Source organism: Polypterus senegalus, chromosome 10 (genome assembly GCF_016835505.1).
Source record: "Polypterus senegalus isolate Bchr_013 chromosome 10, ASM1683550v1, whole genome shotgun sequence".
Taxonomy (NCBI): Eukaryota; Metazoa; Chordata; class Cladistia; order Polypteriformes; family Polypteridae; genus Polypterus; species Polypterus senegalus.
The window spans coordinates 180920871-180934631 of NC_053163.1; the positions used below are offsets into that span (position 1 = coordinate 180920871).

At 42.9% G+C, this 13761-nt stretch overlaps 1 protein-coding gene across 2 annotated transcripts in view; it reads left to right on the plus strand.

Moving 5' to 3' along the window:
* The first annotated feature begins 1363 nt into the window (after positions 1–1363).
* The window catches only part of l3mbtl1 (L3MBTL histone methyl-lysine binding protein 1), an 86265-nt gene continuing 73867 nt past the window's right edge, over positions 1364–13761 (plus strand). For both annotated transcript variants that reach the window (XM_039767902.1, XM_039767904.1), the window contains exons 1-3: positions 1364–1516; positions 3419–3612; positions 10194–10323. In XM_039767902.1, coding sequence (XP_039623836.1) covers positions 1381–1516; positions 3419–3612; positions 10194–10323 — 460 coding nt within the window. In that variant the 5' untranslated portion in view covers positions 1364–1380. The remainder of the gene's footprint in view (positions 1517–3418; positions 3613–10193; positions 10324–13761) is intronic.

A 13761-nucleotide genomic window follows, 5' to 3' on the forward strand; every position in this document is an offset into this window, starting at 1 on the left:
TTTGACAAACTCCAAGCAGACTGTCATATGCATCTGATTGATGGAGGGCCACTGAGATGGTTATCCTTCTGATAGGTTCTCCCTTCTCAGCAGAGGACTTCTGAAGCCAAATTACAGTGGCCATTGGGTTCATACCACAACATGACGGTCTGAATACCTACATGTATGAGAGATTTCATGTTTTGAATTTTAATAAATTTACAAAACTTTCTGGGAGCATGTGTTCACTTTGTCATTATGGGTAATTGAGAGTACATTGATGGGCAAAAACTGCAAATTTACCCACTTAAAATTAACGTTACAACAAGATATTGTGAGCAGAAAGTGAAGGGAGTATGAATACTTTTTTAAATCCATTGTAGGTAGATAGATAGATAGATAGATAGATAGATAGATAGATAGATAGATAGATAGATAGATAGATAGATAGATAGATGTGAAAGGTGCTATATATTACGATGTGAAAGTCGTTATATCATAGATATATAGATGTCAAAGGTGCTATATAACAAGATGTGAAAGTCACTATATAATAGATGGATGTTAAAGGTGCTATGTAATAGATAGATAGACAGATATTAGAGGCACAATATAATAGATAGATAGATAGATAGATAGATAGATAGATAGATAGATAGATAGATAGAAACGGTGCTATATAATAATAGATAGATAGATATGAAAGGCACAATATAATAATCGATAGACAGATAGATAAGATGCTATATAATAACAGATACATAGATGTGAAAGGTGCTATATAATAGACAGATAGATAGAAAAGGTGCTATATAATAATAGATCGATAGATCTGTGGTGGGCTGGCGCCCTGCCCGGGGGTTTGTTTCCTGCCTTACGCCCTGTGCTGGCTGGGATTGGCTCCAGCAGATCCCCGTGACCATGTAGTTAGTATATAGCGGGTTGAATAATGGATGGATGGATGGATAGATATGAATGGCACAATATAATAATTGATAGATAAATAGAAAAGGTGCTATATAATAACAGACAGATAGATAGATAGATAGATAGATGCTCTCCCATGGCACAGTTTAAACCATCAGTCATGTAATTCTGTTGACTTCATTGAAGAATGAGGAATGTGACACCGGAGATATTTTGAGTAATTTAAGTTAAGCTTGTACGTATGGACATAAATAAAGGTACACATCTGTAGAGTTTCACAAATGCACCATTGTTAGCAATTTCTTGTTATCAAATTTCATGTGAGACCGCCTGTCCATTTGTTTTACAACCATAGCTGGTGTAGTCCATCCAAGAGGACCAGACGTCATCTGAGACTGCATTCTGAGCCTCCTTTCAGGTTTCGCACTTACACAGTTTTTGTTTGTCTTGCAGGACGGTGCACCATCAGCAGCCATGAGTGGGAAGGTTGGAGTTGAGGTTCTTGTTGTGGGAGGTGCTTCCCCGCCAAATGAAGCCAAAGCACCCCTTGGACCAAATGACAGCTTAGCACAGAAGGCGTGCCCTCCGACCACAGCTTTTATATTACCAGGTACAAAAAAAATTGAATATAAATTGATTTTTTTTCATGTATAGTGCATCTGTCTATTGGACCTGCTTAATGATGGTTTGTAGTCTGGGCTGGGTGGGTTGGTGGTCAGACTGTTTATTATACATTATATGTGAAGTGTGATGCTGAGGTTAGGTGCGGCTTGGGGTCATCGGTTCAATTTCTGTGCCACATTTCGTGTGAATGCCTGCATATTTTTTATGAAGTTTTTGTGTTTTTTCTTTGAATTTTCCAGTTTAATCTCCAGCCTCATATGCATGCATTTTAAATTGATCAGGCTGTAATATGTAAATATATTGGTTTATGTCTGCCTTGTGCCTGATGTTGCTGACATGGGGTTTATTTCCCTGCAACACTGTAATGAAAAAAGTAGGTCTCTGAAACAGATGCGAGGAGTGACTAGGGTCCAAGTGCTAAGACGCAATACCGTTTCTCATTTCACAAGTCAGATGCTGTAATTTGATCCCGATTAAATGTTAGTATTTGTCCATGCATTAGAACAGTAGAACAATCAAGATGAGAGGAGGCCATTCGGCCCAACAAAGCTAACCAGTGTGGAGACTGGCCCAGACACAGACAGGCGGACACCGATGGTTCACCAACCAACACACATTTATTTACAAGTTCCATATTTACAAGTGCACACAACCCCAGTACTCCTGTACCAAATCACCCTTCAAGTCCAGGCCTTCCTCAACTATGCCTTTCCTTCACCGCCTCCACTCCTCTCCTGAAGGCTTCTTTTATATTCACCCGGACGTGCTCCCTGGTGTGGCGGAAGTGCTGGCTGTGCACCCGGAAGCACTCTGGATGTCCCTGGTAATCGTTCCCCCAGCACCTCCGGGTGTAGCAGAAGTGCTGGCGTCCAGGGCTCCTCAGGCATTTGGGCGCCCCTGGTGGTGACCATGGGCCACTATAAGGTTGAGCTTCCATACTCCTTTCCCATGGTCCCCATAGCCACCACGGCGGTCGCCCCCTCGAGGACCGGAGGAGGCGTAATTCCTCCTTTGGTCCTTTCTTGGCGTCCCGGTTGGGTACCACCCGAAGCCGCTCACCACACCAGTCTTATCCACTTAATTCTTCCAAAATAACATCAAGTCAGGCTTTGACGGTCCCTAAAGTCCTGCTGTCTACCACACTATTTGGTCACTTATTCCATGTGTCTGTAGTTCTTTGCGTGAAGTAAAACTTCTTAATATTTGGGTGAAATTTACCCTTAACAAGTTTCCAGCTCTGTCCCCATGTTCTTGATGAACTCTTTTTAAAATAATAGCTGTGATCCACTGGACTAATTCCCTTCTTAATTTTAAATACTTCAATCATGTCTCCTCTTAATCTTCATCTCCTGTAAAGGCTCAGCTCTTTTAATCTTTCCTCCTAACTCATCCCCTGTAGCTCTGGAATCAATCTAGGTGCTCTTCTCTGGACTTACTCCTCTGCTGCTATGTCCTTTTTGTGGCCTGGAGACCCAAACTGCACCCAGTACTCCAGATGAGGCCTCACCAGCGTGTTATAAAGTTTGAGCAGAACCTCCTGTGACTTGAACTCCACACATCAAGGCGCTATATAACCTGACATTCTGTTAGCCTTCTTAATGGCTTCTGTACACTGTCTGGTAGTTGATAGTGACGAATCTACCACAACTCCTAAGTCCTTCTCATAAGGTGTACTCTCGATGTTCAGACCTCCCATTGTGTGTTCAACTCGGTCATTTGATTACACAACATGCGTGTAAGTGACCCCTGTTTGTAGTTCCTTCTTTCTATGACTGTGAAGTTACAGCTACATATGGGCACAAAGGGAGACATTCTAAGAAAGCAATGTCTAGTACATCTGTGTTGTCATCTGATGCTCCCTGACCTCATCTTTGTTTTGAATCTTCAGCCACAACCTCCTCTCTCAGTCTGGCGGTCCGAAAAGGAGATGCTCCCCGCGTCACCGTGGAGACAATCACAGGGGGCGGAGGCAGTGAAGCCATGTCCACAATGGTTGCCCCTCAGGTTGGAGGACCCTGCAGTGTAGTGCGGGTATTAGAGTGGAAGGAGGGCGTTACTGTACTACCAGGCAGCAGCCTCAAGGTATTTCCAGGTCTAATTTCATTATACCAAGTGACTGTAACAAGCTGGGTGTGAGAATCGGCTAGTTTGAATATAATGAGAGGAAGATCCTCATCTCTGTATGTTTTTTAAAAGTTTAATTCATAACTGAGGGGAAGTTGTTACTTTGTTGCTAAATGTTCTAGTTTGATTTGTAATATGAATGGAGTGCTATGTAACATTAAGATAATTTGAGTAACATCTGCAGTATTAAGTGGGTTTGATAATAGATTGATGGATGGATGAATGGATGGATTGGTAGATGGGAGGATTGGCTGATTGATCTATTAGTTGACAACTTGAATGAACTATATATAACCAAGGGTATTCATCCATCCATCCATCCATCCACCCATCCATCGGTTTTCTGCCACTTATCCAGGTTGATGTTAAAGGGATAGCAGTCAATTAAATCAGCAATGATGCCCCAGATTTTCCATTTTCCCACCACTTCTTTGGGGGATTCCAAGACATTCCCCGGTCAGCCAAGAGATACAATGTCCGAGTTCTCCTCCCGGTTGGACATGCCTGAAACACCGGCCCAGGGAGGCATCCAGGACGCGTCCTTATCAGGAACCCAAACCATCTCATCTGCCTTCTTTTGATGAGGAGGAGCAGCAGCTCACCTATGAATGTCTACTATTCTCATTCCTCCTTTCTGCAAGGCTGAGCCCAGACACCCTGTGAAGGAAATTAATTTCATCCACTTGTATCTGCCATCAAGTTCTTTCAGTCACTACCCAAAGCCTCATAACCATGGTTGAGGGTAAGAACCTAGATCAAGCAGTAAATTGAGAGCTTCACCTTTCAGCTCAGCTGATTGGTACAAATCTCCGCACAACTTTGGACACTACTCTGATCCACCCTTCTATTTCCGACTCCCTTCTTCCCTCACTTGTGAACAAGATCCTGAGATAGTGAAACTCCTCCGTTCAAGACAGCACCGCATCCCCAACCTAGAGAGGGCATGCCACACTTTTCTGGCGGAGAACCACAACCTCAGACTTGCAGGTGCTGAACCTCATCCTGAAGGCTTCACATTTGGAGGCAGACCACCGCATTGCGTGTCTGAGGTCACAGCCCAATAAAGCCAGCAGGACCACATCAACTGAATACTATCCTGAGGCCAATAAAAATTATGAACAGAATCAGTGACAAAGGAGGCAGCCTTGGTGGAGTCCCCCACCTTCCAGATATAAATCTTACTAACTGCTGACAATGCAAACCAAGAGTTCAGTTTGGTTGGACAGAGGCCAAGGGTATTCCATCCATCAATTATCCAAGCCGCTAAATCCTAACTACAGGGTTACGGGGGTCTGCTGGAGTCAATCCCAGCCAACACAGGGCGCAAGGAAGGAAACAAACCCTGGGCAGGGCGCCAGTGTACCGCAGAGCGCGGACACACACACACCAAGCGCACACACGGGACAATTTAGAATTGCCAATGCACCTAACCTGCATGTCTTTGGACTGTAGGAGGAAACTGGAGCACCCGGAGGAAACTCCACGCAGGGATGACCCGGGAAACGAACCCGGGGCTCCTAACTGCGAGGCAGCAGCGCTACCTACTGCACCACGTGCCGCCCCAAGGGTATTCCGTTCAATGCAATTCAATTCAATTTATTGTCATTATAAATACGCAAGAACAGATTAAATGAAACAAGTACTGTGAACTCTCGAGAAGAACAATTCTGCCAAAGTTTAAGTCTGATCACAAAAAAATTGCATAACTGATACCGTGTTATCATCAGCTTATTACACTATGATGCATTGCAGTGTGACGTACATAAATATTTTCTTATATATTGTGTACATTATGAGGTTGGGAGCGTGCACTGACACAACGCGTTGTCATACCCACCACTTGACGAACCACCTCAGCATCCCAAATTACGGCACCTCAATGCCACACTAGTTTGATACTCAGCTTAAATATAACACTGAATTTGAGAAAGTACAAACAGTAGTGCAAAGAAAGCAGATATACAGTAAATACAGGAAGTTATGGGTGGGTAGAAAAATGTTCATTAGTTCCATGAGGAAGATGACCGTGTCTTAATCTATCTGTGTCATGGAAATGGTCACTGAGAAGGTCTTTTATGGAGAGACGCAGTGTTCAGAAATGTGACCGCTCTGGGGACAAAGGTGATCCCGAGCCTGGGCATCTGAGCCCGAGTGTAGGATCAGCTATTATATGGCACCCCTGGAGCAATTTTGCTCAAGGGCCCAATGGAGTATTCTGGCAGTAACAGAACTTGAACCAGCAACCTTCCACATAGCGGTGTAAATCCTTAGCCTCCGAGCCACCATTCCACCTATACTATACCCCAATAACGTCTCTGGGATAACAAAACAGTTCAGGAGTAGCCTGTGCTCTTCCAGTTAAAGTTAAAAGATCTCCACCAGCTGCATTTTTGAAAGGTTTCCAGTATAGTTGGCACCTGAGCACCAATAGTGTGGTGGGCACTTTTCACTACTGGCAGGGCTTTTTGATCAGACATGAAGCACATGCTGAACCACACTGTTGCACAGTTTACAAGTATGCTCTCAATTGAGCATCCATGAAAGTTCATGAGCAGGTGATAATGGATCAGGACATGTCATCTGTAATGTGGGTGCCCAGGAACATGAAGCTGTGGACTCTCTCCTTCTTAGTCCTGTTGATGTAGATGGGATTGTGACCACTGCGTCTCATTCTGATGATGTTCCTGAAGATCTCCTTGGTCTTGTTAATTTTAAGAGTAGGGGCTGTTTTTTGCACTCCAGGATGTAAGATGCTGGACCTCTTCTTTAAAGACCAGGGGTGCTCGACTCCTGTCCTGGAGGTCCGCAGTGGCTGCAGGTTTTTACTTTCATGAAATTTTGAATTAGAACCTATTTGTTTACTACTAAAGTAATATGTTTTTTGGGCTTAGTTTAAGTTAGCTCATCTGTTACAATTCAGAACTCTTAATTTCCTATGCATTTGGATTTTAATTGTTGTCTGTATCCTTAACTAGCTGTCAGTTAATAATGAGGTGCAAACAACAAGGGGACCAGCAGCTTTAAATGCATCATGGAGTATCTGTATTACCGTATAAACTCATGTTTAGGTTCTCCCGTGGATAAGTCAGGACTTGATTTTACCATATAATTTCCGGTATTTTATAATGTCGGTCATATAAGTCGAATGCGGAAAGCTCACGCTATTGGTTCAGGAGATTATGATATGCTAACGCCCACATGAGAGAGTAACCACGGAGCACACGGCCTTTTTTTTCTATGCATTGTGCCTACGTGACCACACGATAATACCTGAACTATTCCGAAGTGACATTTGCACTGTTTTGTGTTTTTTTATCTTACACCCTCATACATCTTTATCGCAAGAGCATCCCTTATCTACGATGGTGCGTTCAATCAGAAGGAAATATGAAGCTGGTTTTAAATTAAAAGTCATTGAAGTGCAAAAGAAATTCGTAACTGTGCTGCTGCAACAAAATTTGATGTGTCTGAGAAACTGGTGCGAGACTGGAGGAGGTACGAAGATGTAAAAAAAAAATTAAGTGTCGTATTTTTGAACAGGCGTACGGTGGTGCTTGAAAGTTTGTGAACCTTTTAGAATGTTCTATATTTCTGCATAAATATAATAAACAGCAACAGATTTTCACTCAAGTCCTAAAAGTAAATATTCGATCATTTTCCTTAATAAATAATTGACCAAGTATAATATTTTTGTCTCATTTGTTTAACTGGTTTCTCTTTATCTATTTTTAGGACTTGAGTGAAAATCTGATGATGTTTTAGGTCATATTTATGCAGAAATATAGAAAATTCTAAAGGGTTCACAAACTTTCAAGCACCACTGTATAAGTCGGGGTCTGATTTTATGATCGATTTTTTGGGTTTCAAGACCTGACTTATACGTGAGTATATACAGCGTTTCTCAACCTTTAAGTATTTGTGACCCGAGTTTTCATAACAGTTTTAATCGCGCCCCTCTAAGGTTTTTTTGAAAGGAGCCCACTAATACCAATTTGTTCTTTTTTAATTAATGATATATCATAGATACATATTTTATTATGCCTACTTAACTTTTAGCGACATTTATCTAACTCTATATTTATTTTTCTAGTATCAGAATGTATTTTAAGTTAATTTGTTTTGGTTTCAATAGATGTATTTTTCATATTTTCAATTCTTGTTTTCTTTTTTCACATCTTCGCGCCCCCTTTATGTTACTTTGCGCCCCCCTACAGATTGAAAACCACTGCAGTAATACATTGTTTTGAAATAAATGAGTGTGAAAAGGCATAACCAAAAGGTACAAATCTGTTCTGGACTACAAAACATATAGATAACATTCTCGAAAAATCTACAGTTTGATAAAGATTTGTTTTGGAAGAATAAAGACACTAGCAGTCATAGAATTTAGAATTAAAACGCTAAGTTCCATAATTAGCTAGGCCTGACTTCTAATTACAAAATTGGGTGTACTGAAAACCCAAAAAGTAATGTGGACCTCCAGGACCATTTTTGCTATAGACCATCTCATCGTCATTGCTGATCAGGCCTACCAGTGTGGTGATTGATGATTGTGTTGGATTTTCAGACAGAGACACATTCCCAGGGGAAGAGGGAGACCAACGCAGGCCTCAGCTCATGACTTTGAGGCCTTCCAGTATTCTCAATTAGTATGGGAGAGATATTTGTGCCTAACCTGACAGCCTGAGGTGTGTTGGTCTAGAGATCAAATATCACATTGCAATAATAGTGGGAATAATAGTGTTGAATACCAAACTATAGTCTGTGAACAGTTTTGTGACATTAAGTGCTCCTGCCCTCTAGGAGAGTTAGGGCAATTTTGAGTGCAGTGAAGGTGGCATCTTCATTTGGCCTATTAATCAGGTATGCAAATTGATATTGGTCAAAAGTAGCAGGAACAATAGTTGTTATATGTGCTAAAAGTAGCCTGCCAAAGCTTCTTCTTATGCCTATTACCCATCTTGGGGTATAGGTTGTCAATCAGGACTCGCCAGACATCACAATCCTGAGCCTTTCTTACCAAACGACTCCTTCAGGTGTCATATTCTAAGTCTCTGCATCACGTGTGTCAAGGCCAACCCATTTACGCTTGTCTTGTGGGTTTCAGCTCAAAGTTTGTCTGGTAATATTTAATGGTGACTTCCATAAAGTTTGGCTGACACCTGCCCCAGCGTTACTCTGAGAATTTCTATTTCAACGGGTTGTTGGCTTCAGCCGAAGGTTAGTGTTACTGATTGTATTAAGCCTTTGAAAGCACTTGATGACAATAGGATGGAGTGTGATATTGTTAAGGCCAGTCGCATTTTGTTGTTTTAGCATGCAAGTGGTGGCAGTGCTCTTAAAGCATGTTGGTACCATCATCTGAGCCAATGGAAGGTTGAAGATGTTGGTGAAGACTATGGCTGTTGTTGCCACCAAGGGGGGCACCACATCCCCAAACCCAACACAGACAGACACAAAGCACAAGTCTAGCACAACAAATGTTTTTATTTGGCTGTGGGAAATGCTTTTAATTGTTTCCCAGCTGCAGTGCACAGTATAATAAAGCAGAATAGTCTGTGGCATACAGCTGAGACGCCTCCACACTGGAAGGACCCGGGGAGGGAGCGTATCCAGAGCATTACCTTCCCCGGAGTGCTAGATGGCAGCCCCCCAGGTTGCAGCAGTGCCTCAGACTCCCACATGGCTCCATGGGAGCCAGAGTTTGGTGCAGCCCTGTTGAGTTCAGTGGGCACCGCCACACCCGGAAGTGCTGCTAGAAATGTGTCAATGAGTACCTGGAGCACTTCCGGGTGCCTTATAAAAGGTGCCAGAAGCCATTACTCTGGGAGTCAGAGTTGGGAGGGGGGAGACGAAGCTTGCCAGGAGGAGTGGAGGAAAGAGAAAGAAGAGATTTGGGTTGTGCCATGCTAGGGGACTGTGCTAGAGTTGGGGGAAATGGGGGAAAGCGTTTCACGCGAGGAAAAAATAAAAAATGTGTGCCTTGAATTTGTGTCCGACGCCTGTCTGTGTCGGGTTTGGGTGGCAGTGCGCCCCCCGGTGGTCTACAAGTCACAGCACAGCACTTTTCTTCTCTCTGTCTCCTTCCACCTCCACTTCACCTCTCGACTCTGGCCTCCTCCTCCCAACACTGGTTCGGTGGGTTGCTGCCATACCCAGAGCTCCTAAGCTACCTTCCAAGCGCATACATGTTACAGAGTATGCACATTTATTCATGTATTTTTTCCTTTTTTGTTCATTTTGTGACTTAGGATACTCACTGTAAATACTGTATATATTCACCATTTTTCCTTCTTTATTGGTTTTGTGTGCCATTGGTGGTGGGACGATGTTAAAAAGATCACAAGACACAGTTTTGTTGGCAACATAAATAAAACTACCATTGCTTTTGAAAAATTCAATATTTTTGTCTCCCTGTCTTGCGGCTCTCCCTCTGGTCCCGCTCAGTCTCCAACTGCAAGGACGCCCTTCTTTTAAGCAGAAATCTTGAATATTTCCACCAAATGTCTAAAGTTTTGACACCATTTTTATTTTAACAGTTTCGGATGAACGACTTTGGCACTTTAGAAGTGGTCAGCGACAGGAAAACTCCAGTTGTGGAGCCAGCCATAGAGGAAGCCACCGGAATGGTAGAGATGTCAGTGGACACCACTCAGACTTTCACTGCTAGTAAGTATGCAGCCAGAGGTCAGACTGTGAACTCACAAAAATCAACACCGCAGGTCCGTCAGACTTGCTTAAATGTGGGTCATTGGGATACACATCATGAAAGTATTCATGCTCCGTTGTAATGGCCGATCAAACACTTTATGGTCACCCACATTCAGCCCTATCTGGTTTTTGGCCTTTTGTTGTGAGCCCGAAGCATGCAATCTGATATTGTTGGGTTTCTAACAACTCTGATTTTGATCCAGGACGGTCATTCGTCTTTAAAGATAGCAACGGAATCAGAATCACTTTTATTCACCATTACTTACTGTAAAGGAATTTAGCTTCGGAGATACTTATAACAGAGCACGTCAGATAAAAATAAAATAAATAATAGAGCTGCTGATTAATCACCATTGACATCGCAACCCTGAAATGTGTTAATTTAACGCTCTTCACACTTTGCGCTTGATCGTTCCCTGTGTTTTTTAGTGATAATGGTCTTTATCCACTTACCACAGTAAAGTTGCCACTCGTCCCTTGTAATACGGGATCCTCCTGTATTGGAACATAAAATACAGCCTACCATCTTGAATCGGTTAGGAACGCTGTTTGTCCCGTATTTCCATACACGTCGTTTTATATATATACACTAGCACCTCAAAGTGCAGAGAATCTCTTGAGAGCAATTCAAATCGAACTAGTTATATAAGTTGAGTGAAGGAGTTTCATTTTCATGTCACAGATAGACAAGCACTGCATACTGAGTGAGATGTCACGTCAGCTGTCATCCTTGCCACCATACTACGTTACATCACACAGTATAGTGGAAGGTCCAGGACAAGATGCTACACACACTGATGTCTGCTCCTGCAAGTCCACCCATGGACCAGTACATTGCAAGGCGAAAACACACACACACACAAACACCCAAACAGCTGACACACACATGGGCCAATTTAGAGTCACCCTGAATGGTTGGAGGAAAGCCAGAGCACACATGGGGAGAACATGCAGACTCCTCACAGGGAGGACCCAAAACACAAGCCCTGGTCTACTTACTTTGAGGCCTCAGCGCTACCACTGCACCATTGTGCCGCGTGTATAACACTGTAGATATACTGTACATGTGTAAGCATCTGCATACCCAGATAAACTGATCTCCCACGTTCATATTTGAGAAAACAGGACCCACATTTCTGGCCTTTACTTCTTTTAATCAGTATTATTTTGTCTATGCCATTCATCATTGTGTCCATCGGTCCATATTTCCAGAATTCGGACTATTTCAAAGTGTTCAGCAATTAGTTGTTAAGTTGCTACTTTTATTCCTCTCTCCCCCAGTCCATGCATAAAATTTCCGATTCTGAGGTGAATGCTCAGATTTGCACTCAGCTTTTACTTACGTTGATCAAACATATAGACAAGTAGATTTGCTTCTCCAATGACAAATTCCTTTACTAATGTAACATTTCATTATATGTACACCTAAAACATACACCTACCCTTCCACTGCTTCTGGAGCACAGTTCCCCTTGCAAAAATTAGTGGTCCCTTAATTTTAACTGTGACCAAGATGGCCAGTAGCCATACCACATGCACTTCAGAACCGGACATCCATCTGAAGTCTAAGCATATTTGGGCCTGGCCGAAACTTAGATGGGAGACCATTTAGGAACCACTATGGTCACTAGAGGCCAGCAGGGGGCGATTACTGTGTGGATCCCAGTGCAGTGACGGGGACACTGTGTTGTAAAAATGGCGTTGTCCGTTGGATGAGACATAAAACCGAGATCCTAGTTAGTTTTCTATGGTTATAAAAGATCCATGGGCATCTCTTATAAAGAGTAGGGTGTTTCTCAGTGTCCATTAGGGCATCTCTTATAAAGAGTAGGGTGTTTCTCAGTGTCCTTTAGGGCATCTCTTATAAAGAGTAGGTTGTTTCCCAGTGTCCAATAGGGCATCTCTTATAAAGAGTAGGGTGTTTCCCAGTGTCCATTAGGGCATCTCCTCTAAAGAGTAGGGTGTTTCCCAATGTCCAATAGGGCATCTCTTATAAAGAGTAGGGTGTTTCCCAATGTCCAATAGGGCATCTCTTATAAAGAGTAGGGTGTTTCCCAGTGTCCATTAGGGCATCTCTTCTAAAGAGTAGGGTGTTTCCCAGTTTCCATTAGGGCATCTCCTCTAAAGAGTAGGGTGTTTCCCAATGTCCAATAGGGCATCTCTTATAAAGAGTAGGTTGTTTCCCAGTTTCCAATAGGGCATCTCTTATAAAGAGTAGGTTGTTTCCCAGTGTCCATTAGGGCATCTCCTCTAAAGAGTAGGGTGTCACCCAGTGTCCATTAGGGCATCTCTTATAAAGAGTAGGGTGTTTCCCAGTGTCCACTAGGGCATCTCTTCTAAAGAGTAGGGTGTTTCCCAGTGTCCATTAGGGCATCTCTTATAAATAGCAGGGTGTTTCCCAGTGTCCATTAGGGCATCTCTTATAAAGAGTAGGGTGTTTCCCAGTGTCCACTAGGGCATCTCTTATAAATAGCAGGGTGTTTCCCAGTGTCCATTAAGGCCTGATCATTCTAGCCTCCTAATCATCCTCCATCTAACTACCTCTCTCACACTTCACCACCTCCAAACTGACGTGTGATAAGCGTACTGGCACAAAAAGGTTGACATTGCATCATCCTGGTGGATGCTACATAGTGTTGGTGGTTGAAGTAGCTCCCCCTTTCTATGTAAAAGTTCTTGGAGTGTCCTGAAAAGCTCTGTATAAATGCAATATCTCCTTCTTCTTCTTGGTCAAAATGGACAAAAAGTGGTACACAGAAAGTAAAGCAATGGAAGTGTTTTTCTTCAGGTAGTCATTTTACTATCGGGTGATTTTGAAGTTCGACTCTTACATGTCACAGAAAGTGATGCTGTTGTTGGTGATGTTAGAATTTGATTATTAAAATGATATATTTGGAAATTTGTATACCCTAATTATACCAAGCAGCTTAAATACCACCTGCGCTTCAGGAGAAAGTCATCCACCTGAAGCTAAACATGTTCAGGCCCGGACAGTACTTGGATGGATGACCATCTTGGAAAAGCTTGGGTTGCTCCTGGAAGAAGGTGTTGGTGAGGTCAGCAGGGGGCGCTTACCCTGTGGTCTGTGTGTGGATCCCAATACCCCAGTGCAGTGACAGGGACACAGTGCTGTAAATATGGTGCCATCCTTTGGATGAGACATAAAACCAAGGTCCTGACTCTCTATGGTCATTAAAAATCCTTGGGCATCTTTGAAAAGAGGAGGGTTTACCACGATGTCCTCCATGGCCTTGTCATTCTGGCACTCTAATCATCCCCTGTCTCTAACTGGCTGTCTCTCTCTTCCCACTTCACGTAATAGCTAATGTGTGGTGAGTGTACTGACACAGTAATGGCTGCCATCGCATCATCCAGGTGTGTGCTACAAATTGGCGG